Source organism: Antedon mediterranea, chromosome 1 (genome assembly GCF_964355755.1).
Source record: "Antedon mediterranea chromosome 1, ecAntMedi1.1, whole genome shotgun sequence".
NCBI classification, from domain to species: Eukaryota; Metazoa; Echinodermata; class Crinoidea; order Comatulida; family Antedonidae; genus Antedon; species Antedon mediterranea.
This window is the reverse complement of record NC_092670.1, coordinates 7480778-7507535: the sequence shown is the minus strand read 5'-3', so window position 1 is coordinate 7507535 and position 26758 is coordinate 7480778. Positions and strand designations below refer to the sequence as shown.

General features: G+C 33.1%; 3 protein-coding genes across 5 annotated transcripts; 1 reads left to right on the top strand and 2 right to left on the bottom strand.

Moving 5' to 3' along the window:
- Positions 1–771: 771 nt before the first annotated feature.
- On the bottom strand, positions 772–10773 carry LOC140046179 (uncharacterized). Its single transcript, XM_072090740.1, has 9 exons — positions 10650–10773; positions 7729–7799; positions 6200–6490; positions 5484–5718; positions 4989–5141; positions 3557–3706; positions 2107–3113; positions 1470–1581; positions 772–976 (listed from the first exon to the last, which is right to left on the bottom strand). Exons 2-9 carry the CDS (start codon positions 7729–7731, stop codon positions 924–926), a joined length of 2004 nt encoding a protein of 667 aa, XP_071946841.1. The 5' UTR covers positions 7732–7799; positions 10650–10773; the 3' UTR covers positions 772–923.
- Positions 10774–13017: 2244 nt separating this feature from the next.
- LOC140040780 (octopamine receptor beta-2R-like) lies at positions 13018–15552 on the top strand. The gene is made up of 2 exons (XM_072086955.1): positions 13018–13597; positions 15542–15552. The coding sequence occupies exons 1-2, from the start codon at positions 13018–13020 to the stop codon at positions 15550–15552; spliced, it is 591 nt and encodes a 196-aa protein (XP_071943056.1).
- On the bottom strand, positions 14662–26449 carry LOC140046166 (2-hydroxyacyl-CoA lyase 1-like). 3 transcript variants are annotated; one of them, XR_011844743.1, is made up of 18 exons: positions 26307–26449; positions 24015–24119; positions 23455–23495; positions 22262–22342; positions 21268–21340; positions 20956–21033; positions 20648–20742; positions 20026–20138; positions 19695–19830; positions 19428–19533; positions 19104–19193; positions 18621–18782; positions 18056–18156; positions 17662–17820; positions 17366–17470; positions 16777–16969; positions 16278–16397; positions 14662–14924 (listed from the first exon to the last, which is right to left on the bottom strand). XR_011844743.1 is itself a non-coding variant. In XM_072090715.1 (17 exons), exons 1-17 carry the CDS (start codon positions 26367–26369, stop codon positions 16365–16367), a joined length of 1734 nt encoding a protein of 577 aa, XP_071946816.1. In that variant the 5' UTR covers positions 26370–26449; the 3' UTR covers positions 15075–16364. The 3 variants fall into 3 exon arrangements, 2 of the variants coding, with proteins under 2 accessions (XP_071946816.1, XP_071946829.1); XM_072090715.1 differs by lacking the exon at positions 14662–14924 and having other exon boundaries at positions 15075–16397; XM_072090728.1 differs by lacking the exons at positions 14662–14924; positions 24015–24119; positions 26307–26449 and having other exon boundaries at positions 15075–16397; positions 23381–23473.
- Positions 26450–26758: the final 309 nt, after the last annotated feature.

Below are 26758 nucleotides of genomic sequence, written 5' to 3'. Positions count from 1 at the left end.
ATGAAACAAACATTGAAATTAAAGTAAACAAATAATACATTCAACATAGAGGTAGAAATGAACATAAAATATAACAAATAATTGTATTTGCTTTGTTAAAATTAAATTAATACTATACTAAATAGATTTTCATAGACAGGCACATATTTGCCTTGTTCTATATATCTCTCTGCTCTCTCTAAATCAGACAATAACAATCAACCAATCAGAACACAGAGATGTTGTCACAGAATTTTGGAGGGAAAAAGAAATTATTGATGTACAATAAAACAAGAAAAAATCAGTATTTAAATGGATCGATTGGATTTATATTGATACAAGTCCTATACAAGACTGTAAGGTAAGTTCTGTTAGCATCTAAAGACAAAACTGTAGCTTTACTGTTGTAAAATTAAAATTAAAGCCAACATCATAACCTAGGGCAAAATGAATGATGTCAATTGGGGGGCCTAACTAGATATCATAAGGGAGAGGAGGAGCATCTAACCACTTTGCTTGTTTTTGTACATACAAAATATGAACAAGTAGTGGTGCTGTGCTTAGATAATGATAATGTGCACTCTATAAATCTTTATCACTCCTGTTTTCATCTTCTTTTACTCAATGCTGATGTTTATATGATGTTAATTAGGAATGTAAAGGTTTACATGTAAATGTTTGAAGGTAGGCCTAGGCCTAGCTAGGCCTAAGAAGTAATACCAATGGTTTATGCCTCTTGTATTTGTTTTTACTTTTTTTTTTTTTTTAGCTGAAGTAGTAATTTTTTGTTTACATGTATCAAATGTAATACAACTTATTTGAAATAAAAATATTTTTATTCATTCTTTATCAGAAGTCATGAAACTAATAATTATTCAACTACTGTTTTAAAAACAGCAGCTTTAGCATCTGGAGTAGTGTTTCCAAATCCAAAATTCAGCAGTTTAGATAGTCATGTCAGTCATAATTTTTCTTATTCCCTGTGGTGATGGTTTACCTGTCATAACAAAAAATTAAAGGTACTACTGTATTAATTGTTTTAATGATATTCGGGCAATAAAATGGATATCTAAAAATTGGATGATTGTAGCAACCATGTTATAAAGGAACATTCATTGAGTTTGAGTGGTTTTGATTCTGCTTGAAATCAAAACTTTAGCTTATACAATATTGGTTTAGTACAGATAGGTGTGTAGCCAGGAGGGTAATTACAGGGCAGGGTCTATACAGAGATGGGGATGATCTGGAAAAGTCGATTGTACTGTAAATCCTACTTTAGTTTTAAGCTCATATTATTGATTTTTTTTATGATATTTATTTCATTATATGCAACATGGAAAACTTCTTGTAATGATCCATGATCATCAAGCTTGTTTGAAAATAAATTATTGAATTGTTAATTTAATTATACTTTTTATACACTGGACCCAAACTTCGTAAATCCAATCCTAGCCTAAATTAGTATGTCATGGTATGTGTTATCTACGTACCTGGAATTACTCCACATTTCCACATAGCAAGTGGTGTTTTGATCCCTGTGATACCATTGCTATTACCACCTTCCTTGCCTCCAATCAAGAACATACATAATACACTCTCACCCTAAAATAACACGACATTAAATCACTACTATAATAATAAACCATTTTAAATTCACATAATGTATAACATCGTATCACAATCAATCTATGTCGTAACGGTTCAATGTTACGAAAAGAAATGGTGACGGTGTTCCGTTCCCACGTAAAGGGAGTGGTTGCGGACTACTGTACTCTCTTGTGGTCGAGGAGTGCTATATGAACATTTTCTTTTCGTATCTACAGTAAGCCCTCCCTCTGGACATTTATCCAGGTAAGCTAGCACTCATAGACTATTAAAACCACTATGGTTTGTGTATTTTAAATGCATCTGTTAATGTTATATAGAAACAATGTAAAAATATCTTGGTGTTAATCCTGGTAGTCATTGGTTTAATTCTTGCCTGGCGCAAGCTCCACTACGTAATAAGCCTCATATAAGGCATGTAACTGGGGATTAATGTGTTCAGTTTTTACCATTACGAATTATTCAAGCCACAGCTCAATGCCTTAAAAATTAAATTCTTTTAATCTAAAATAGATGACTTACTTGTTTTTCCTTTGTATAATATCCCTGTTTATCTCTAGCTAAGCACCATTCATTGTTTCCATTTTGTTTATTCTTTTCATTAACTGTATTTGATCGTCCATATTGTCTTTGTTTTGATGGCTCAATAATCTTTGGTATAACGTTTCTTTGGTGGGTAGTTAATTTGTCTTCCTTTTCTAAAGAAGTTTCGGTTCCATCTGCATGTGTTTTTTTATCATCGTTTAGATGCTGGTGGATATTATTACCATGTTGTGCAATAGTGTGATGAAACTTGTTGCCATGGAGATCATCAACAGACACATACCCGTTGTTATAGAATCCATTTGATTGATCAGTTTCAATAATTCTTTGATTTTGAGTTGATAGCAACTGTGTTTGTTCAGTAAATTGTTGATAGTCAATATCGTCTTCAAGATCCACAATTTGTAACTCTTCACATTGACAGTTGCTACTATGTTCATCACTGAAAGATGATCTTCTATCAGTGTTATTAACATCACCGCACTTATAGCAAGGATTGCATTGATCTTTTAAATCATAGCTCCGATTACATTCAGTACACACAGTTTGTTGTTTATAAGTGGCGTTTTCGTTTTCATCCGTCACATTAGATTCTAAAGCACCATCCAAATTTAATTTTCGTCTATGAAACAAAATATCCGAGATATCCTCCTCAACGTTTTTGTTAACTATCACTGTATATTCAGCTGCTGCTGTCGGTGAAAGTAGTCCAGTTGGTTTGACACGGTTTTGAAACACTCTGGCTAGGCCTACATCTGAACCATGAGGAGACGTGGTTCTTTCAATTCCCGGTGGGGATGAGTAGGGTCTAGGGGGTGATACAGTTTCTAATACTTGACTTGGTTGTAAGTGAGGCACAGACACAGCTTTGTATTGCACATTGGGATTGAGATGAACTTGAGTTAGTACAGGAAGCAGAGTATGGTGGAGACTTGGGGAAGGAAGAATTCCTTGAAACGGACTTATTTTACTCCAGTTTTGAGTCACTAAAGAAAGCAAAAACAATTTTATTCATTTGTAATTTTTTTTAATAATGTATCATAATTTGCAGATGAACCTTTTAACTGTCTTATACTACAGTAATTTGGAAGTCCATCCAAACATTTGTTTTAAAATAATAATTTTTATTGAATTGTAAGGTATCAAAATATTATTTATTTGAAATTTACAAATTACACTTGTTTTGGACAAATTAGACCACCCTAAACAATATAAAAAATTCACATACAGTAGATTGAATGAATAACAATATTTATTTTACTTTTTTCCATAAAGCATTATGTACTATGTAAATATTGAATTAGTATAATTATAAAATTACAGATCAATGAAAAATCTATTTCAAAATCCTGGATCCGCCACTGGTCTTGATTACATCATATCAAATTTAGATAACATTATTTCAACATCACACACAATGAATACCTACCAAAGCTGAACGTCCACAGATCATTTCTAATATTATTTGTACCATCTTCACCCCCAAAAATAAACATACAATCATTGTGAACACATGCAGAATGACCGCTGAGTGTTGTTGGACCTTGGTGAAATCGAATCCTCAACCAACTTCTACCATCTAAAACATTAACAACAGAAGAATGATTAACTATAATTATATGTCAATAATAAATGTTACTACCGTTGAAGGAGAACTACGTCCAGTACCTTTTCCACCAAGTAATCTGATAATAAACAAACAACAGGTGAATAATTTTATTATGTATTGTGTACAATTGCATCAGATTAGGGGGAACATTACTACTATTTCATAAGATAATTGATTAATATTCTTTTCATTCAAAAACTATCACTCAACTACAGTACTGTACCACTCAAATCACAATATTAAACATTTCAGATACACTATGGAGGAAATATTTCTTACATAGATACACTGAGTTGATAAAATCTATTATTCTAACCAAAAATTAAATTTCATTTTTGACCATATTCATAGCAAAAAAAAAACATTATCATCATGTAAAATGGCATAACAGTAATTAAGTACTGTATAATATTATGTTAAATCCACCTATCATTAATTATGATAAACTTGATATTAAAATAGATTTAATATCACTGTGTAGCTTCAATGTGATATCAATTATTAATAATGTATTGTTGAAAAATATTTTTTTTCTGGCGACTTTACCTGTTTCATTGAATAGTAATAAATACAAATAGAAACGTAAAAAAGAAATAATATTTATAAATCAATAATACTGAAGCTTTCTACAAAGAAATTCAATACTAGTATTTAAAACAGAATAAAGATATAAAAAACCACTTAGCAATGGTATCGTTTATGACCATCGTTTGGAACAAAAGCTCCATTTGAATACACACAGTAACATATTTCTATTTGTAGTAGAAATTTTTGACTTGAATACCCACCAGATGCATATACACACAATTTATAACATATTTCTATTTGTTGTAGAATTTATGCGGATTTAAAAAGGCATTTTGATACAATTTGTACTGTATTTTATCACTTCTTGATGTTATTATATATTATAGAATCTTAGCAATAGCTAAAGCTATTTTGTGACCCTTTATAATCAATTAGGGTGGTATTATGAAGTTTTATTTTAGTTTAAAATATAAAAAAAAAACACATTTCTTCTGCCAAAAACAAGGGGAAATTGTTTATTTGTCAGGTAAATTTATTACACACGATTTAACTTCTTTTCAGACACAGACCTATATTTTTTGCAGAGGTCAGCCTTGGGCAATAGGTTAGTCACACAATGTAGAATAAACGTCAGAACAATGGGATAAAAGGAATTCATACTCGAGTAATCAATAATACCATGTATACAACTAAATCCATACTGTAAAAACACAATACTACACACCTATGTCCCATTTCCAGAGGTCAGCCCTGGGCACTCGGTTACTCAAACCACCATAAATCCATATAGCATTGTTGTGTAGAACTGCAGAATGGTTGTGTCTTGGTGGAGGTTCATTCAAATGACTTAGGCAGTCAATATGCCATGAATCACTCTCTAAAGAAAGATATTATAGGAGTTTAGTACTTAATTTCTATTTAAAAAGTGAGGTAGTTAAAATGTTAATTTTACATGATTGTTTGTTTAATTTTTAAAAACTTTAACCAAATCATTTAAAATATATGTTTTTTTTCAGAAATCAAAAAAATTTAAAGTTCAACTACTGTATTTTCCAAAAGTTCATGAGTGACATGAATGACTGAAAATAACTGAAATACACAGGGTGGTAGTAATGATAATACTTCCCACCCATTTGATGGTTTACTGCTCATTACTCATTTTGCTCTCTAAAAAAGCAAATTCCAAAAAACATATAATAAGCTTATTTTGTATACTAACCAAAATCATAGAGCCACAGTTCACTAGATGACCCCTTTAAATCTAAGTAGCCGCCATATATGTACATGACATCATTGGCAAGGGTCGCTGTGTGACCTCGTCGACCTAGAGGTTTCTTCACATCCGTGCCACCAACTTCTTTTGCCCAAGACCTCTCTTGTAAATCATAGCTCCATAGTGCCGTCTCATCTGATGACCCAAAACCAAGCTCGCCACCAAAGATGTATAGCTTATTCTATTAAAGGATAAAAATAATTAATTAATTAATATAATAAATAATCATATACTACAGTACTATGAAAGTAAACGATGAAGCAAAACAATTTTTGGTAATGCCATGCAAATTTGAATAATTGAATACCATAGTTAATGACTTTTTTTCAAAACAATGAGAATATGACAGTGAAATTGTATTAAAATAATATCATCTTTTAGAATATAGTTACAACACTGAACTGCAATGACTTTATTTAACCTTTTATTGAGAAAGTAAATCTAAATAAAATCACAGATAATACCAAAATATTGCAGCTAAAAAGTCAATACAATTGTCAATACCCTCTAACATTAACACTGTAGATTTTACTAATAATAGTATACTGTACTAAATGCAAAAACATCAGACATGCACACAAACTATAATTTGAATAATATGCAAGTGAAACTTTCTGACTATTTTGACAATAAACATTAATTTTAATAAAACTATTACATACATCACGATTAACCATTGTATGATCCTGTAACAAAGGAGGTGCCATTCCAAAACATTCTAAGCTGGTCCATACATTAGTTGTGATGTTGTACCTCCATAAGTCTTTCCTACTACTGTGTGCATCACGTCCACCAAAAACGTAGATGAAACTGCCCACCAAGCATGCAGCGTGCTTGCTCCGCATACAAGGTGTGACAAGGTTTTCAGGAAAAACTGGTGTCCATACAAATGTTGAGTGACGTTTAGTGCTTGGGCCTGGCGGTGTTGATGATGTAAAGCCAGACGAGTTGGACTGGAAGAAATTGGCAACAAAAATAATTTTTGCTGATCCTTAAGTTGCCTGAATTTGGAAAATTAACAATAACCATGGGCTTGCAGAAATATTTAAATGTCTGCAATTTTGATGCCCCTAAACAATCATTACCTGCACATTTGTTTTGTTATTTTTTTGTGAGAAAAACTAATTGTAAATTTTCGTTCCATCTCTAGAGTTTAAATATTGATAGTTGATCATTGATTTTGGAATTTTTTTGAGGTTAGCAGTAAACATTTACATGCACGGCATGATTGTTTGGTTGGCCCAGGATGTTGGCCAGGTATTCTTTTATAGATTACAACAAAAGCAACAGATTATCCACAAGCAAAATTGAATAAAAAATGCAGTGGTTATTGAATAGTAACTGGAAAAAGATTAGATAAATTTATTAAGAGTCAAGCATCTAAAACAAATGTTATTTTAATGTATTATTATTATTATTCTAAATTCTGAAAATAGATTTTCTATTAGATGTAAGTAATAATAAAACTACTAATCACAGTCTGTGTACCAACTCAATTAGTTCACATTTGTTGCCATAGTGACATCAATCGTCCTCTGAAGTGTGAATGTACTTAAGGGTTGTGATTGTCAAATTCAGTTTTTAATGGTCAGTATTCAGAGTCCTACAACAATATCAATACATAGTAATATTATGGAAATTCAGCCAATGTATGAATGTACGGAAATGAAGATAAAAACTGTACTACAGAAATAAGGTACATACAAACTACACAAAATTATAATATTTTTAATTATCGGAAAAAACACAATTATTATATACAGACAGAATATAGTTAGTAATACTGTACATTCGAATGAAAGCTCATACGTGCTGGTTAATAGAAAGTCACTTATCTACATAAACATCATAGGATTCTTCTGATGAATACATGTGTAACATGTCGAAAATTCAAGGTATGTTGAATTGTGTGCTGTATAATATTAATTATTATCTAATAATATATTTTATAATAATTAGTTAATACTGTACAGTTAGCAATACAATAATCAAAGTGTTAATGTTTTAGTAATAAATGTAAACTATATGGAAATAGAAAGTGAAGTAACAGTTTGTTAACGAAGGTTTACAAATGTAATGAATTTTTAACCAATAAATTGTGTTCATCATGACAATAAAGATTTATCTTTCTTACATATTTTTAAACTGCAAGATTTTAACCACGAAAGTAATACAGTAGAATTAAACTTACCATTATTTAAAGAATGTTATTATTACAACTGTAAGCTGCATTCTAGTGAAGTGTTTCATCTTGAAAAGTGGCTGTGATGTCAGGAGAAAAACAAAATCAACACATTTAGTACAGAAATGTTTATATAGCATAAATGTATAATAGCACAAACTTACAGAGAGATAATAAAATGATTACAAAAATGTTTAAATTCTCTTGAAAAATTGTAGGCCTAGGCCTATATATCTTTTCCTAGTAGGTCATACAAACAATTGACAAAATTTAAAAAGTGCATTATTATGGTGACCTTTTTTTTTTTACGTTATTAAATAATTTTGACATTTTCAAGTAATTTTAAAACAAAATCAACATTTGTAAACCAGACACCGACAGAACAGAATAATTAAAAGAGGTGAATACTAATCAATACAGAGAGAGTGCTTGGCTAGAATAGTGTAGGCTAGTAGCTAGCCATCATAGTTGTCATAGCTAGTGATTATTACAGTATATGGTCTTGTACCTGGCCTAGTTGCTTGGCATATAGGGTAGCCGGTTTACGATGAAATCGGTCGCGTCTGAAATCGGTCGCGTTTGAAATCGGTCGCGATAAAATCAACTTCCGGTATTTTGTATGGCGCGCCGCTAGAGCTATACTTTTGATGATATCGGTCGCGTTTGAAATCGGTCGCGCTATTTTGAATGGATCGAGCGGGATGCATGCTAGAGCGGGATATACATTTTTCGTTTATATAGATTTAATTTATTATCCATCATTAAATTAATTTTTGTTTGTATTTCACAGGTCTCGGAGAAGGACTGTGTCTTTTCAAAATTGCCATTTCTAAACACGTTTAAATATTATATTAGGCATAATGTTATATTAGGCATATAATTATTTACCTCTATTTATATGTACTGTAATTAATATATTATATAGAGAATATACGTCTGTCGTGTCTTTTATTATGCACACAATTACGTATGGTTTTAGGATATTAATAAAATATATAGATAATATGCCGTTATAAATCATTCTACCGGCCTACAGTAGGACTATGAGTATGATGTACAATGATAGATAAAGGTGAACACGATTCTCAAAGAGGTAATCTGCACTGATATTTAAACATTTAGGCCTAGATTTACTAAACGGCGTATGAATGCGAGACACTGAGTTGCACTTACTTAATTATTTACATTAAATGATTATTATAAATGAAGAAATAAAAGATATTCAAATTAAAATCTATAGTATCGCCGACGTATTTACGTAAATTATATATAAATCATACTGTCAAATTATAGAAACAGTACTTTTTTCGGAATTATTATGGATATATAGCAAGCCTGTTAGCTACAGCGACTTTAATTGATTTTGCTTATCCTTGCCTCCTTAGATTTCCACGTGTCTTGATTTTGTTACCTATGTTTTAAATGTATTTCGATTTTAAAGGCTAATAATGAATGAATGAACATAATCTCATAATCGCGTCGAGCATCTATAGCTCATTGAATCGTTTCACAAAAACACGTGCAGGAGGCCTATAGACGTTTCAAACGTATGGTTATTAGTAATAGACGTCATCTTTATCTCGCCGCCATGGACAACGATCGTATGTGTTTTGTCCATGAGTTGGCACACTAACAAGTGCGTGTTTTTTAAAAAGGGGAAACCCCGTCAGCAAAATAACGTATTGTTAGAGGAAACAGCTTCACTATCATCGAAGGCGCATCTCCGTCGATATGGCTTATTCGGGGGTTTATTTCAGTAACTCGCCTTTTAACCATCCGCATATAATGATCATTTTACTAAAAACTATTTTAAACATTAGAAATAAAAATATACACGTGATTTGCCTCAACAATAATCATTATATACTTAATATTATCCTACATAACGGATAGAAATAAAAATAAGGTGATCGAATAGTATGTTGTTAACGACATGGATATGATATAATCTGCCACATATATGCATAAGTATAAAAATGGATACGCTGGCTTTACGGGCTATATTGTAACAATTATTGTTTTTAAATAAATTGTTCTCTTTTACGTAATTGTTTGCATAATAACAGACACGACAGACGTATATTCTCTATATAATATATTAATTACAGTACATATAAATAGAGGTATTTTATTTTTATTTTTATTTCTTTATTCTGATATAAAATCAATAGGATAAAAACACAAAAAAAGTACCCAGACGGCAAACTTATTTCCAGTGTGGTCCTAAATTTCCATTGTGGTCCTAGGTAAATTATTATATGCCTAATATAACATTATGCCTAATATAATATTTAAACGTGTTTAGAAATGGCCATTTTGAAAAGACACAGTCCTTCTCCAAGACCTGTGAAATACAAAAAAAAAATTAATTTAATGATTGATAATAAATATTTATTAACCAAGTCAAAAATATCCACATAAATAATCTAGTTCCTAAAAAATATCAATTAACTATATAAACGAAAAATGTATATCCCGCTCAGCATGCATCCCGCTCGATCCATACAAAATAGCGCGACCGATTTCAAACGCGACCGATTTCAAACGCGACCGATATCATCAAAGGTACAGCTCTAGCGGCGCGCCATACAAAATACCGGAAGTTGATTTTATCGCGACCGATTTCATCTGACACCGGGTAGCCTAGGCCCTAGGCCTATAGTATAATTATTATATAATGTATAGGGCTGACTAGTAGGCCTACCTACTGCTAGGCTAGGCCTAGCCTATAGCTAGGGCATGTGTCATGTGACCGTATACGGCCACAGACAGTTTCGACTTTGAGACTACTTCACTTGTGATACAGCGTGTAGGACTAGGGGCCTAGGCCTAGCTAGAGAGAGTAGTAGTAGTAGCCTAACTAGCTAGCCTAGCAAGGGGATTAATTATACATCAGGAATCTCAGTATCCTGTTTTAAACCTTCACTTACCCTCTTAACAGACTTTATTTTAATGTCTAAGTAGAGTATGCCAAAAAAGAGGCCTAGGGAATTTGATTAATGTTTTCCAGTTTTCTTATTTAGTTAACGGCCTAGCCTAGGCCTAGCTCTCGATGCGATCTCTGTTCAATTCTGTAAACAACTCCATGGCAGCAATTAGTGACACTAGATGGCGCTATGCATAATATGCCAGTCATTATTAATTAGGTTCAATTGTGTTTACTCAACCACTATATCTTTACTTAAGATGTCCCCCCTGTTTTTTTTTAATATATCACTTTGACCAAAAATTAGATTAACAAAAATTACCTGAAAAAAATGTGTAAAATATAGTCAAATTGGCTGCCAGCTTTGTTGACCATGATTAACTTTGTGATTGAACTACAAAATGGCCTCCTATTCAAAGTCTGATTTTATTGATTTTTTATTTAGTAACATTATTCCCTTCATTTACACTATAAGATATCTGCTACAACAGACTCTCTGAGTATTTAATTATTGGTATTTTGTAGTCGGTAGTAAATTGCTTACAGTAATATTAATAACTGTTTCATTGTTTTCTGTAATTACATAATTCAGTTTCAATTAAAAGTACTACATAATTAATGTACTTGTTGAGATGGCAGAACGATATCAAGAAACATTTTAACTTTTATCGATCTTTAATTTATTTATATGACAGCAACATCAATTGCAGTAAATTAATAATTATTGGTGATAACAGCAGAGGGAGCAGAGGTGTGGCAGTTGTTGCATAAACATAAGTTTTATCCGTTTTCTAATTTGTTTATATGCCAGCATCGGAGACGGAGAATACAAGAAGTAATGATATTGTGTACTCTTATTACTTGTTTTAATTATTCATTCTGTAAATGTACTTGTTTGGGGGTTTAAGTTGTTTCATAAATAAGAAAATTGTTGAACGATTGTGAAGTTTGTGGGGTTATAGAATAATTGGAATAGGGATAGGCCTACTGTTAATGGTTGATTATTGCTTGAGAATTGGATGGGTTTTTTTTTTGTCGGGGATTTTTTTTTTGGTTGGGATTAGAAAGAAAAGAATTGTTTTGCCAAACGTTATTATTACATTTACTTTTATATATTATTGAGAGTCGTTCACCGTGGTTCCAATAATGTACATGTCCGAAAGAGCCGTAGTTGCGGTTGTGTGACAATCTAATATTTAATTATTGCTATCCTTAAAAAAAAAAGACAAATTGGTTTAATGTAAAATTAAAGGACTTCTGACAAAAAAAAGGGACCGTGGTGCGTCAATTCACTAACACTCTATATATCAACAGATTGATGTGTGTATTTCTTATACAGGCATGCATCATTATAGCTTTATTTGTAATGACGTACTATAGGCATAGGTCGTCGTATTATGTAATACAATTACTAATTGATTAAGAATAACAATTAAAGATGATTTCAATTTATAGAATATAATTAAACTAAAGTTATAAGCCGTGATCCATTATTTAAAATGTTAGAGGTGCATCCGAATCCTTATTTATAATTGACCTTCGTTTAGGCTTTAGACACGTACACTCCGAGTCACTGGTGGATGCATTTTAATCAGCAAGCGATACAAATGAGCACAGTAAAAGAGTTTTGTATATTATTTTTAGTAATTTTTTATTTAAATTAGGCCTATAGGCTAATATGACTTCTTGACGTTGCTGGGTCGATTTCCCTCTGAGTTGTGACACAAGTGAATCAACTTTTACTTAATTTACTGTATATTATATTTACAGTTTAGGCTTACCCACTTGCTAATAATGATAATAGGCCTACTAATCATGACGGTGATAATGAGACGAAGGTGTGTGCATGGAGGTATAAAATTAGATTTGTACATCCATGGTTGTGTGCCTGGTGACACAATGCACAATTATGCCTACAAGATACTTGTTAGGCCTATAGCAACCAGTAGGCTACATTTCGTGTACGAAGAAGGATTGTCTCCATATGAACCATCTGTCCCGTGTTGTAATTGTATATAATTTAATCAAATAGTGGAAACAATGGTTAAAGTTGAATTATGAGTGATTAATTTCACTTTTTCTCACATAATAATCTTTCTAATTACATGTTATCAATGCATGAAATCACCTGGACATATAAAATAAATAATGTTTATCGGAAAAACTAAATCAATTAACTGAAGACGTTTAGACGTTGTACGCTTAAAACAAATGTATTGGACAACTTTGTGCTGCTACTGTTTGCTGACTGTCTCAGTAACATCTTAGACATCGACGACGTGTAACGGATTTAAACTTCAATGAGTTCTACCGAAATCGAATCGTCAACAACGGTGACAATAATATTCAGGACTGTCATTTTGTTCATCATTATGCTTTTTGCAATAATCGGCAATTCCTTAACTCTGGGTATAATCTACACAGTGGAATCACTTCGGACAAAAACGTATGTCTTTGTTGCAAATCTAGCAATCGCGGATCTTTTAGTTGGACTATTAGTTATGCCTATTGTTCTTACTGCTTCTATAAGTGACAGATGGCCATTTGTACAAGACTGGATCTGTGAGTTATCTTCGTCTATGAATGGGCAGTGTTGTCTAACAAGCATAGCTTCTCTATGTGCAATAGCAATTGAACGGTATCATTCTATTATCAACCCTTTACATTACGAATCCAAAATGAGCAAACGAAATGTTATCATTTTGTTATGTTGGACATGGATTCAGCCTTTTATTTTCATCATCCTCGGACTGGGAAAGGTCGGATATGTTCCTTATTCATTTATTTGTCTACCTAAGTGGCAAGACAACGCTATTCTTGCAATGTCCGTGTATGTTTTGTGTGTATTTATTCCGATTTTATTAACAAGCAAACTGTATTACCATATATGTAAGTTAACTTTCCAGCATCTGAAACGTGTTCAAAACGTTACAACCATTGCATCGTTGACAAGTAGGTCTAGGCCTAATTTGTTTTATAGGTCTAAGATAAAATCGGCATTTGTGTTTGCAATTGTCATTGGCACTTTTATATTGCTGTTGTTGCCATACCAAGTTGTTGTGATGTGCCAGTCAAGGGGAGTGCACTTACCAAATGGATTTAAAACGTTTTCAATGTGGTTGGCGTTTATGACATCTTCATGTAACCCAGTGATATACTGTTTAATGAATAAGACATTTAGAAACGGAATAAACACAGTTCTACGTAGAATTCGTCGATCGCTACAGTAGAGCATGGCTAATTACCGTACTTGCTCAAATTGGTTAAGAAGTGGTTAGACGAATTATATATTGTACATCTGAAGGACAATGAGGAGCACAATGTTGGAAGTTGTTGACAACGTGTCCATTTCAGCACTCAACACTACTGTACTGGACGTGGATTTCCATTCTTGACGTGACGTGGTTTGATAAATTTCAATGTGCGACTCTTCAACATGCCAAGATTATACCATGGATAAATGAAGAAACATTAGACAAGCAACAAGTTGTTAATCTGGTTTAGAGAGGCACACTCTCCCTCACACTACTATTGGTACTCATGCTAAGATTATACCATGGATAAATGAAGAAACATTGATTTAACTGCATATAAAGTGGAGTAAAAAAAGTACTGCTAACTGATATTAGTGCAATTTCCAAGTATGCCTACTCATATTCCCATGTTTCCACCCCATTTCCAAAATGATGTTAAGTGACTATATTTTGAATTTATATTGAAACTATTTGTATATTAAGCACATTTGTCAAAAAACAAACAAAAAAAACGTATATATTTGAAATTAATAAATATGTTATATAAGGCCTTTCTAGATTATTATCACCACGGACCATTTGTAAGAATATTATAAAAAGTAAATGCTATCCATTGAGCATTTGTGCTTAAAAGTAATGCTTGGTTTCCCACTTGAATGCAACGCAACGAGTTGACCAATCACAAGTGCATTTTCCTATGCACCATTTTAAGAAACGTATTACCATAGACATAAAGACTTCAGAAGATATCTTTAAAAAAACTCACTTATACAAATAGAAGCATTTGCTGTTTAACTTTGTCAAGGGCCTCTGAACATTACAATATATGTGGCGTTATAAAAATTTAGGTGATCTATTGTGTCGTGATTGGTCTAAATCGAAATCCATTCCTTAAGTTGAAAAGAACTGGTTTGATAAATTAACCTTCCATTTTGTTTACTCAACTGCTATATCTTGACTTAGATGTCCGTCGATTTTTTTTAATACTGTCACTTTGATCAAAAAGTGAATATAAAATTATTCACCTGAAAAAAAAAATCACAAATAAAATAAAAAATAAAAAGAAAGCCTACATGTTTTTGGTTAAATTTAGAAATTATTTTTTGTGTGCAGAAATGAATAACTTGATTAAAAATACAAATTTGCTTACTCAAAAGTTTAATTTCATTCATCTTTATTTTTCGTGTTTTGGGGGACAACTACAACTCTCATCAAAACGATTGATATAATGAAAACACCTTTTGTGTCATCTTTAACTTTAATAATTTTGTTGTTGTATGCCATTTTAATGTCACAAATTAGAGAAAAAAAATTATCTGAAAAAATGTGTTTAAAGCAAAACATAGTCAAATTGGCTGCCAGCTTTGAATTTGACCATGATTAACTTTGTGATTAAACTACAAAATGGCCTATTCAAAGTCTGATTTTACTAATCTTTATTTAGTAACATTAATCCCTCCATTTACACTATAAGATATCTGCTACAAACAGACTCCCTGAGTATTTCATTATTGGTATTTTGTATTCGGTAGTAAATTACTTCACAGTAATAACTCTGATTGTTTTCTGTAATTACATAATTCAGTTTCAATTAAAACTACATACATAATGTACACTTAAATTCTTGTTTTAAATACATTAGGGATCATGTAAAATGATTCTACTGCAGATTCGCTTTTTTTTTATTACTGCAATACCATATTTATTATGATAAGTTTGTTTCAATGTTGAAGTTTATGAGATAGTCAGTGTAATTAACATTAACAAAAAATCATCAACAGGTTAAATAAATAACAACAATTTAGTAGTTATAGGTTGCGTAATGTTCATGATTTAACAATTGGATAAATATTATTGGGCTGATATAATTTCTAAATAATTAGGTTTTGCACACTTTAGATTGATTTTCTCGCATTTCATTGATTTCCCTCACAATAGATTGATTTTCCTAACATTAGATTAATTTTATCACATTGGATTTTTTTTCCTCAAATCTGATTGATTTTCCTCAAATCTGATTGAGTTTCCTCAAATCTGATTGATTTTCCTCAAATCTGATTGATTTTCCTCACAGATTGATTTTCCTCAAATCTGATTGATTTTCCTCATAATATTGATTTTCCTCACATTATATTGAGTTTCCTCAAATCTGATTGATTTTCCTCATAATATTGATTTTCCTCACATTATATTGAGTTTCCTCAAATCTGATTGATTTTCCTCAAATCAGATTAATTAACCTCAAATCTGATTGATTTTCCTCACATTAGATTGATTTTCCTCACCATAGATTGATTTTCCTCACATTAGATTGATTAACCTCAAATGAGATTGATTTTCCTCATAAAGAATATTGCATGCAATAATTTGTCTGTCACCTTTATTCAACTCATCAATCTTGGATAAAATCTTTCTGCTTTTATTTTTCAATCAGCTCTCTTAATCTTGTGGTTTCATTATTCGCATCATAGTTTTGAACGGTCAAGCCACTGGAAGTCCTACAATGGAAAAGTAATGGTCCCTTATTTTCTACACTGACTATTGCAAAATGCACATTTTAAAATTGCACAAGACAGCAACAAGAACTACTGTATAGTTGTGTCTAGAAACGATCTAACAAAGACCTAAAGATGTCTTTGCTAAATCTAGATAACTAGGATATCTCAGGCCACCTAATGATAGAAATAACAATAGCACATTCATCACATCACAAAAGTAGGCCAAACCTTATGGGGCTCCAGAGCATGAACAGTCCAATGCAACTACCCAGCGTTGGAAGGCCCCTTAAGAGTTCTAAACCCGGGTCCTTTTCCTCCTGAACACAAGTTACTACAATGCTATCTTTTATGTTATGTAATTGTGTTTGATTATAATTACCTGAGGTTTTTTGTCAGCAAATGGATCAATCATGACATTGATTAATACTGGTTCATTCCTCATATCTCCATTGAAGCACCTAGCCAGCACATCCTCTAAAGCAGCTGGTGTTTTAACAAAGAAACCTTTGCCACCTAATGATTCCATCATTTGATCATATCTCACATCAGGGGTCAGCACAAATGGAAGCAGTCTGAAATAATATATTACACAAGTGTACATTATAATTGGCTGGTTGCCGGGTGAGGCTGGCATTTTGATGTACTACTACTATATTATGTCATAGTTTAGTTTATATCAGTCTGTGTACATCATATATTATGTATTTTTATACTGGCTAAAATCTACAATCATTTTTACTGCTAGTCTGTAGTTTGAAAAGGGCACTTTGAATTTTCAAACACGGCACATGGATATGGGTTTGTATTTAGGAGGTTCCACATTATGCTAACCAAACATAAGCACATCCAGAAACATATTATTACAATCTATGTCCACAGTTGACGTATTCAACTTTGGCCTCCTTCTGTGTAAAAAATAAAAAATAAACCTATGCCTAAATTTACATAAGAGTAAATTAGACACTTACTGTGTGGGTCTGTCTTCGACTGAAATGCTTTTATAAATATCATCATTAACACCCATCGTTATGCCATTGTTATTAACCACAATAAACACTATTGGTAATCGATACCTGAAAAACATAAATGTCACTTTTTTATCAAATGAAAACTGAAGAAATTCAGCTTAGGCCTTCCACCACAGACACATAGCAACCAGCATACCTAGATCAGTACACAGGTAGTTGATCCCCTACTCATTTTGAATAGTGTACCAAGTTATATAACGCTGATAATGATTAGATCGTAGAAAATGATCAAGTACCTGCAAACAGTTTCAAGTTCCATCCCTGAAAAACCAAAAGCACTATCACCTTCTACACAAACCACTCGCTTCTCAGGCCAAAGGTCGCGAGCTAGAACAGCAGCAGCAATAGCGTAGCCAAGTCCAACTCCCATAGTGCCAAACGTTCCGGCATCTAACCTATAATAATAGAATTATTAATAATACTACTCTGGTAAGGGACACCTATAGGGGATAAAGAAACATTTTCCTGTCAAGTAAACACGGGAAAATATATGTTGGTATGTTACACCAGGACCAACCCATATTCAGTGTAAACTCCCTATAGAGACACTTTGTTGGGTCCTGAATGTGTACACATAATATAAGTTCTACTGTATAAATAATAAATTAAATAAATTAGAATCTTTATTACCTGTGTTTGGGAAGATAATTCTGCAGAACAGTTCTACCAATATCCATAGTATTAGAACCCTCACTTACAATGATTGCATCTTTTGGAATTGCAGATTGTATCTATAATGGAAACATATACTTTAGGAATAAATGTTTTATTTTTAATTTGAGTACATTCAGCTATAAGATTATATAAACAGTGTATAAAGTAGTAGCTTATTCAAACAGGCATCCTATTGTGTGATCAGCTGTGGTGTAATTGTAGTGTGTTTGGGAGTGATTTAAAGAAAAATGGTGATTTATAGGTGGTAACCGAACAGCATATAATTTTCAATTATTTTAAAAACTCTTAGGCTCTTACTTCTTTACCCTATGTAGGACTATGTCATAGTTCATAGGTATATATTCAACTTTGGCTATTTTTTTACTTAAGTCTTTCTTATCCTACGTAGCACTGTGTTCATAGGTACATATTCAACTTTTGCTAGTGTTCACTTAAGTATTTCTTACCCTATGTAGCACTATGTAATAGTTCATTGGTACAGATTCAATGTTAGCTAGTGTTTGACTTAAGTCTTTCTTACCCTATGTAGCACTGTGTAATAGTTCATAGGTACAGATTCAACTTTAGCTAGTTTTTGATTTAAAGCTTTATTGCTCTCAACCTTCTCACTTAGCATCATCCACCATTCTGTGTTGCTAGGGTAACACCATGATCGGTACATCATACACATTTGCTCCTCGATCTGCAACAAAATGGTCAAAGTTCATTATCATCTACATATTCTACATATTGTATACATATTTTTTTCATTATACCATGCTTATAATTCATTTAGCCCTCTAGTTTATATTGGATAATCATAGCAACAAACACCATTCTGTATTTGCACCATTCTGGCACAACCAAACAACTACAAATACAAGAAACAAGTCTAACCTTCATTTGACAAAAAAAAAACAAAACTGTTAAACAATCTATATAAAAGGTTTATTACACGATCAATTATGCAACGATTGTAACTATGTTACTTCTTAGATGTGTTGTGATGATAAGAGTTTCTTACCTGTTGCATAACAGCCTTCAGATCTCCCTGAACTCCTAATATCTGACCACTACCACAACTATTGTACAGTTCTTCAGGGCAGAGATCAATCTACATGAAAGTGGTCAAGTTTGCTTTTTAAAAGAGAGAAATGACAACATAGAGTGAACAAAATATGAACTGGTTAAAAGTTATGGCTGACCTAGATAAAAGTTGTAGTTTGACTAAAGCATAGTGGTTGACCAAAATGCATAATCCTGTGGAGACAGTCACAAAGCAAGACAACTGGCTAGTCAGTAGGAGTTAGTAGTGGTTGGGTGTGTGGAGTTTTAATTAAAGACTGACCTGGATAAATTTTGTAGTTCGACTGAAGCGTGGTGGTTGACCAAAATGCATAATCCAGTTGAGACGAGCACCAAGCAAGATAACCAAATCTGCATTTAAAAGAGCTCTGTAGAAACAACACAATTCAATGGGTAATCAGTGGTGGACCCAGACATTGACTAACACTACCAAAACAACATAAACAATACTTCTAATAGTTAATGACTAACAAAAGAAATAACATAAATGAAGTAGAAAAATAAATTTGTTTTGCACTACAGTACTCACTTGGATCTTGCTGCACTGACACATAACCTATGATCATCAGGAACAACTCCTTTACCCATTGGACTTGGTAGGAAAGGCAATGCATATTTGTTTATAAATTTGCATATTTCATCTGATGCATTTGCATATGCTGCACCTGGTAATAAAACATTATAATTGTAAATTAAGACAAACATATGTATCTAGCCTACAGTATAAGTTGATATAAATCAAAACAAGGTTTATTGTTATGATGGACAAATGAGTATAATTTGTAGAAACTAGATGGTCACATGTCATTCAAGGTATATAGACAAGAAGAACAAAATGCAGATACTTTAATTTAACTTACCTTTGCCAACTACAACTAATGGTCTTTTAGAACTGGTCAGAAGTTTAGTGACCTCCCTGACCTTTGGAAGATGAGCAAGTATAGGGTCAGGATCAGGACATTTACCTATATGCCTAGGAGAATTGAAGAAATATTTTGATTACGCACACATTATTACTGTACATTAGAATATTGTTATGTTAAGGTTCCAATTGAGGTGGCTATTTTTGGATCTACTCTCAAATTCCATTGACTGGACTTTCTGACATCTTGGCCAATACCAGGCATATCTTACATGCTAGTATCAAGATTGGTTATCTAGAAAATTTAAATTAGCCCAAAGTAGAAAGGAGCTATAAAACAACTGGCAACAGAAACCACCTCACAACGATGTTCAAAGATTATGTGTATGCAAGAATGAAGAGATTTATACATATCGGTCGTAAACATTAAAATAAGGTTTTAATACTATTCTACGACACTCACTAAAATTGAATGTGTATGCAATTTGAAACTAGAATAAAATAGTTGGTTGTGATGTGAATAAAGTATTTCTGAGTGACTGCAATTATTAAAAGAATCACATTTTACTAATCATCATATTCTATTTAAGATACTGTATTAAACTTGGATATGATCTTACCTTATACTTGAGGTTGGTGTAGTTCCCAGTAACATATCACCAGGTAAATCCAAGTATGCTGCTCCTGGACGTCCGCTTATACTCATTCGTACTGCCTGCAATATAGTAACAAGATTGTTGCAGTAAATTTAAAAGTGATAGTAAGCGATGATTCGAACCATACATAATCACAGTGACTACCACCGGTCATGTTAACCTTACTGCAAATCAAAGTTTATGGTAACTAAATCGATTCTGGTTGCTACATTATACATTGCTATTCATCACATTAAGTTTTTTTCATGTGTAGTAAACGTATTGAAAATTACCCTTTCAACAAAAATAGGTATTTGAGCAATACTACTGGGTCTTGCGGTGTACTTGGTATAAAGCCTTGCACTTTCAACCTAAAAAAAAATTATTAAATAAATTATATTTTTGTTACATAATACTATAAAGTATTTAGTTAAAAGTGAGTGGAAAATATTGACTGAATATAATTACCAAATGCCAAATTGTTTAAACTTGGGGATCACTGATGACTATAGCATGTTGATAGTATAGTCAATAAACTGTGTAGAAGAGCTCCCAATCTATTATAAATTGAAGTCAAATCTTTTCTTAGCATTTTCATAAATTACCTGAGGCCACTCCTGAAATGATCCTAAACCATCCTTATCTGCATCACTTGCCCCACCTATCACAATCACTGGCCTATAAAATTAAGGAGCTATTATTAGTTAATGCATACCAAACTAATGTAGGCCCTTTGTACATACAATTGCATATAAGAGTTGATACACAAGCCGTCATTAGTGATGTTGATCATAATCATAATAATATTTATTCAGTCACCAATGAAAAATAACCAGGAATGAGAATATAGGCAAAAGCCCAAACATATTCTCCACTCACGCCATACAACATAAACAGTTAAAATAGATCCATAATAATATGCAAGAAAATTAAACTATTGTAAGACAAATAAAACTTTATAACATGAAATAAAGTAATGCTATATAGTAAATCCTCTCTATGCACTTAAACCACAACCAAATAAAGATTGATTGAAATACTAGCTAGGTAACCTCTTCAGTCGAAGACTGGTCTCCCAGAGGGCCCAGTTGGTGATCAGTGGCTGTGATGTACTAATACACCGGGGTAACCCCCTAACATTTTTTTTTTAAAGAAATGAATGAGAAATTAAAACAATGAGAAAATATTGGATTTGACCCGAGACTTAGGGAGAGCACGATTTATGTACAGTCAATGGGAAGTTGGTTCCAGAGTTTTAGAGCAGCGACAATAAATTGTAGTCAATGAAAAGGTAGATCAAGGGACTGAATTTATGTGATAAAGTACAATGCTGAGTGAAGGGGGTTGTATTTACAACTCCTTGCTGGATGCAGGGGGTTGTATTTACAACTCCTTGTTGGATGCAGGGGGTTGTATTTACAACTCCTTGCTGGATGCAGGGGGTTGTATTTACAACTCCTTGCTGGATGCCTGTGAACAGTATCCATGTGATTAGAAATTCAAAGTGTGTCATGTGCATCTTTAATATTTGAATTATTTGTTTGGATTCTATTTGTGCTCATTTTAAACAAAATCCCATCCAGAATGAAAATTACTTACCAGCAATTAATTGTTGCATTTGCTAGGCCGCCAATAGTATGCAACATACCAGGTCCTGACACAACCAAACACACAGCAGGCCTACAAAAAATTTATAATTTGCATGTATTTTCCATTTTGTTTTGCTACAAAACATGATACTTGGTAATTGACCCTTTATTTTTTACCTACCACCCCTAACTGTATTCAATAAAGAAACTAGGTTCAGAGATGATTTCAACCAGAAGAATTGTTTCCAATATTTCCATACATGACATTAAGGAGAGACAAACTAGTAACACTGTCATTTTTAAAATGTTTATCTTGATAATTTTTTATTTTATTTTATTTATTTATTCGACTTCTCACTAACTCAGTTAGTGAAGGATCTGGACCAACAGGTGGTAAACACCTCTAAAACGGTCCAGTCCCAATTTGCACAGTGGCTGTGTGTGACAGTGGCTGTGTTTGTGTGGACTAGTACACCGGGGTAACCCCCTACTCGTCTCGAAAGATGTACTAGGTTCTTTAAAGTGCGCATGAGCTATGTGTACACTGGACCTACGGTTTATAGTCCTTATCCGAGAAGACTCGTTCTACCACCAGAACCATGGAGCGAGTGATGTTATGGCTACTTAATTACGGTTCCACCGTATTGCGGTAGTTTCAATCTCTTGCCTCTAGATATTAGGTTAAGTTTCTTTTTGGATATGCTGGAATAAATATCCAGATATTGTATACATTTACTCTGTAGACTCTTTTTTTTTGTTTCCACACCTGGAAAGCAACTAGCATACCCACTCTTCTGTGATTTATTTTAATAGAGTTCTGCGGTGTGACGTCACAATGATAGATGGCGCTGCGTGGTTGCCAGCCAACCAAAGAATGCATTCAACGCTATGTTGATAAACTATATAAATCTGCATTTCTATCAAATTATGTATCTTACTTTGATTTGTTTTAACTTAAACTGTAGTTGGAGAATAAATAGATTATTAAAAACAAATATTTAGTGATCTTTTGAAATTTTAGTTTTAAAATGACTACTTCAATAAGCCTATTCCAAACCATTGGTGACCTTGGAGTCACTCAGGCAGGACACATTTTTTGGTTAGCTAGCAACCACTCAGCGCGACCTACCGTTGTGACGTCAGCACTGCAGAACTCTATAGTGCTCTCTTTAGTTTGACGTGGCTTAACACCCTTTCCCTTACCTGCCTGTTAGATAGCCAATGACAGAAGCTGCATAGCATGCCTGTTATAAACAACATAGAAGTTAATATTTGATTTGAATAGACTGTTTTGTTTGTAAATTGATATGAGGAACAAGTTCAGACTACTTTCTGGAATTAAACAAAAACTATAATTATTCTAAAATCCATTAATTTTTAGTGATCATGAAAGATTTAAAAGACTTTAATCACTTTCAGACACGATGATACTTTTAATTTTTTAAATGTCACAGGTTAAAGTTTTAGCCAAGCAGTGCTAATATTCATAGAACTAGCAGTCTGATCAGAAGTGCAAGGAAATCTGAAGTATTGCAATATCAACTGTATTTACAAAGATTTCCCACACAATTTAGCATTGACAATGGGTGCGATTGGTGGTTGTACAGAGTTAAAATACGATTGCCCATCTTTTAAAAAACTACATGTGGATTTTAATAATACAGGTGATGTTTTCTGTATTGATGAGAAGGTTCTATGCTAGTAATTAGAAACCAAGTGCTTCAATGAGCTATGTTTTCTTCAAATTAATGTTTAAAACATACTGCCTGCTCATTCCTCATTCCATAATAGTTGATGCCGGATGTTTGCATTGCAGATGCTAACTCAGCAACTGGATATCCCACAATTCCAAACACATAATTGATGCCCTAATAGTCAAAATAAAAAGCAGATTAATAATGTTTTGATACATTGATCATCATCATCATCTTTACAAAACATCAGATTAAAAAAACGGAGGTGTTTGGTTTTTTTGGGTGTAATATGGTAACATGAATAATAAATCAAATAAATACCCCTAGATATGAAAAATACAACACAATAAATATCAAGAAGTGATAAAATACAGTAGCAATTGTATCAAAATGCTAGGTGAATTGTCAACCATATCAATCAATGAATTCTTTTACAATATAATTTTTCAAAATGGTGTTCTATTGATGGAATACAGTATAAAGTTCATGTACAAACAGTATGCCCTATATAGAAAAAATTAAAATTAAAAATAATTATGTTCTGTATAGGTTGAGCTAGCTTTTGCTAATGCACTTTCTCACTGTACTGAGATTACCTTTAGGATTAGTCTCAGGTGGTCACGGTAAGTAATCAATGACTGAACCTAAATAACAATATAATTTATTCGAAATGATGTTCTATTGAGGGAATTTAAACAAATTACAGTGTAATGTAAAGTTCATGTAGAAACAGTATGCCCTATATAGAAAGACCTACATTAACAAGGCCAACAGCCATTAAGTCGCGTGCTACAATGCATAGTGATACCGGACCGACAGACAGACCGACAGACAGACCGACAGACAGACAGACCGACATAGTGAACTATACTGACCAAAATTACTAAACATGTTTAAAAATGTTGAAATGTTTAAAAACATTTATATTTTTTTAATTTACACGTGCGTAGCCTGTCACTTTTGACGTGCTCGTATAACGTAATTTCGAGTTGAAAAGTAAGTCAAGAAAACAGAAATTGGGCAAAAAGAGTGCGCAATAACATTAAACGCGTAGTGCGCGCGCAAAAATATGCACGCAAAAATATGTTACGCACGTAATTGTATTGCCATATGATGATTTATGCCCTGAAATTTATGAGTACCAAATTTTATTTAATTGTGATTCATGGTTGTGAAGATATGATTACAAACGTGATTTCGTTAAATCGTGCGTAGACCGCGTAATTTTTTATTGCGCACCGTGAAAACATAACCACATCGATTCCTGGCCATAAGGAATATACTGTGAAAAATTGACCTAGCTAGATTAAACTGATATCAAGATAAGGTCAGAAAGCGATAAAACGCATAGTGATACCGGACCGACAGACCGACCGACATAGTGAACTATAGAGTCGCTTCCACGCGACTAAAAACAATTCTATTCTGTATAGGTTGCTAATGCACTTTCTCACTGTACTGAGATTACCTTTAGGATTAGTCTCATGTCACGGTGGTAAGTAAAGATAGTCTGACCTTGATGCAAAGTGCATTGGACACAAGAGACAGTGTTCTTGTCAGTCATGTTTGTATGCCTTAAAAATGATGCACCCTTGCCATAAATTAATTGAAATAGTGTAGTGGAAGGGCCAGGGCCTATAATAAAGTGCTAAGGGTCATGTAACCCATTTTTAGTGTTATGTGCAATTTGCAGAAATGATTGTGCACAGAATTCCTAGGCTAAATAAAACCGTAGAGCAACCATTTGTAACAACTGCAGTCACAGACCTTTATTAATATTAGTCACAGACCTTTATTAATATTAGCCAAATAAGGTTTATCGCAAATAGCGTGCGCGATGTATTATCTCTGGAAAACCAAATATTTAGGCTAAAACATTGTTTACAAAACAATTTTTCAAACACCAAAAAACCCCACATTTTTTTAATCAAATTTCTGTTTGCACACAGAGAAACATTTATATAACACTAGTTTTTGTATTTCGTTTACTGGCCCTAAGAAGCCAGGGGGGCCATACCCATGATGGGCCATATGGAATTACCTTAATCCTTTTAAATGATTCAATGAGTTACCCTTGGCTTTATACTATATTAAACTAGGCTAGGCCTACATTATTTTGGCCTATGTCAGTCTGTGGTACAGAGGCCTAGGTTAGGTGGCTACTAACTAGGCTCTAGTCTCTAGTAGGCCTCTAGCCTAGACTAGAGGCCTAGGCCTAGTAGGCTAGCCTCTTCTTTAGGTAGGCCTAGGACTAAGTGACTAGGGTTAGGCCTAACCTAGGCCTAGCCTAGCTAGGCTAGGCCTAGTAGGCCTAGCTAGCTTCATCATGATGGCATTTTAAATATCGTTTCAAATTATAACCTGGGCTTTAAGTGCCTCTGATAATACGAAATTTCCATCTACAGTGTCCTCGTCTTCTGCCATTTTACTTTTATTTTACGCCTAATGGTCTACTACTAGACTAGGCTAGGCTACTATCGCCTACAAATTAACCGATAATTTTGTTTTGGATGCTGGCGGAAAACAACACGTCTCTACCGCCATCGACGGCTCGGGCGGACGATGGCCACTTTTGATTGGCTGGAGGAGGCATGTGAGACGTACCTGGAAAAAGTAAATGAACTGTGACGGATTAAATACGCCAAGTCCATGCCTAAATACCCTAACAATCTCTGCTCTGATATGAGTGCCCATTACTAACCTACTACTATGAAACTTGGTGAGAATATTAATATTTCACATATCGGTTAATCATCCTGGGATCTGGGTTAATCCTAAATCCAATGCAAGAAGTCTATTAATACTGTTCGATT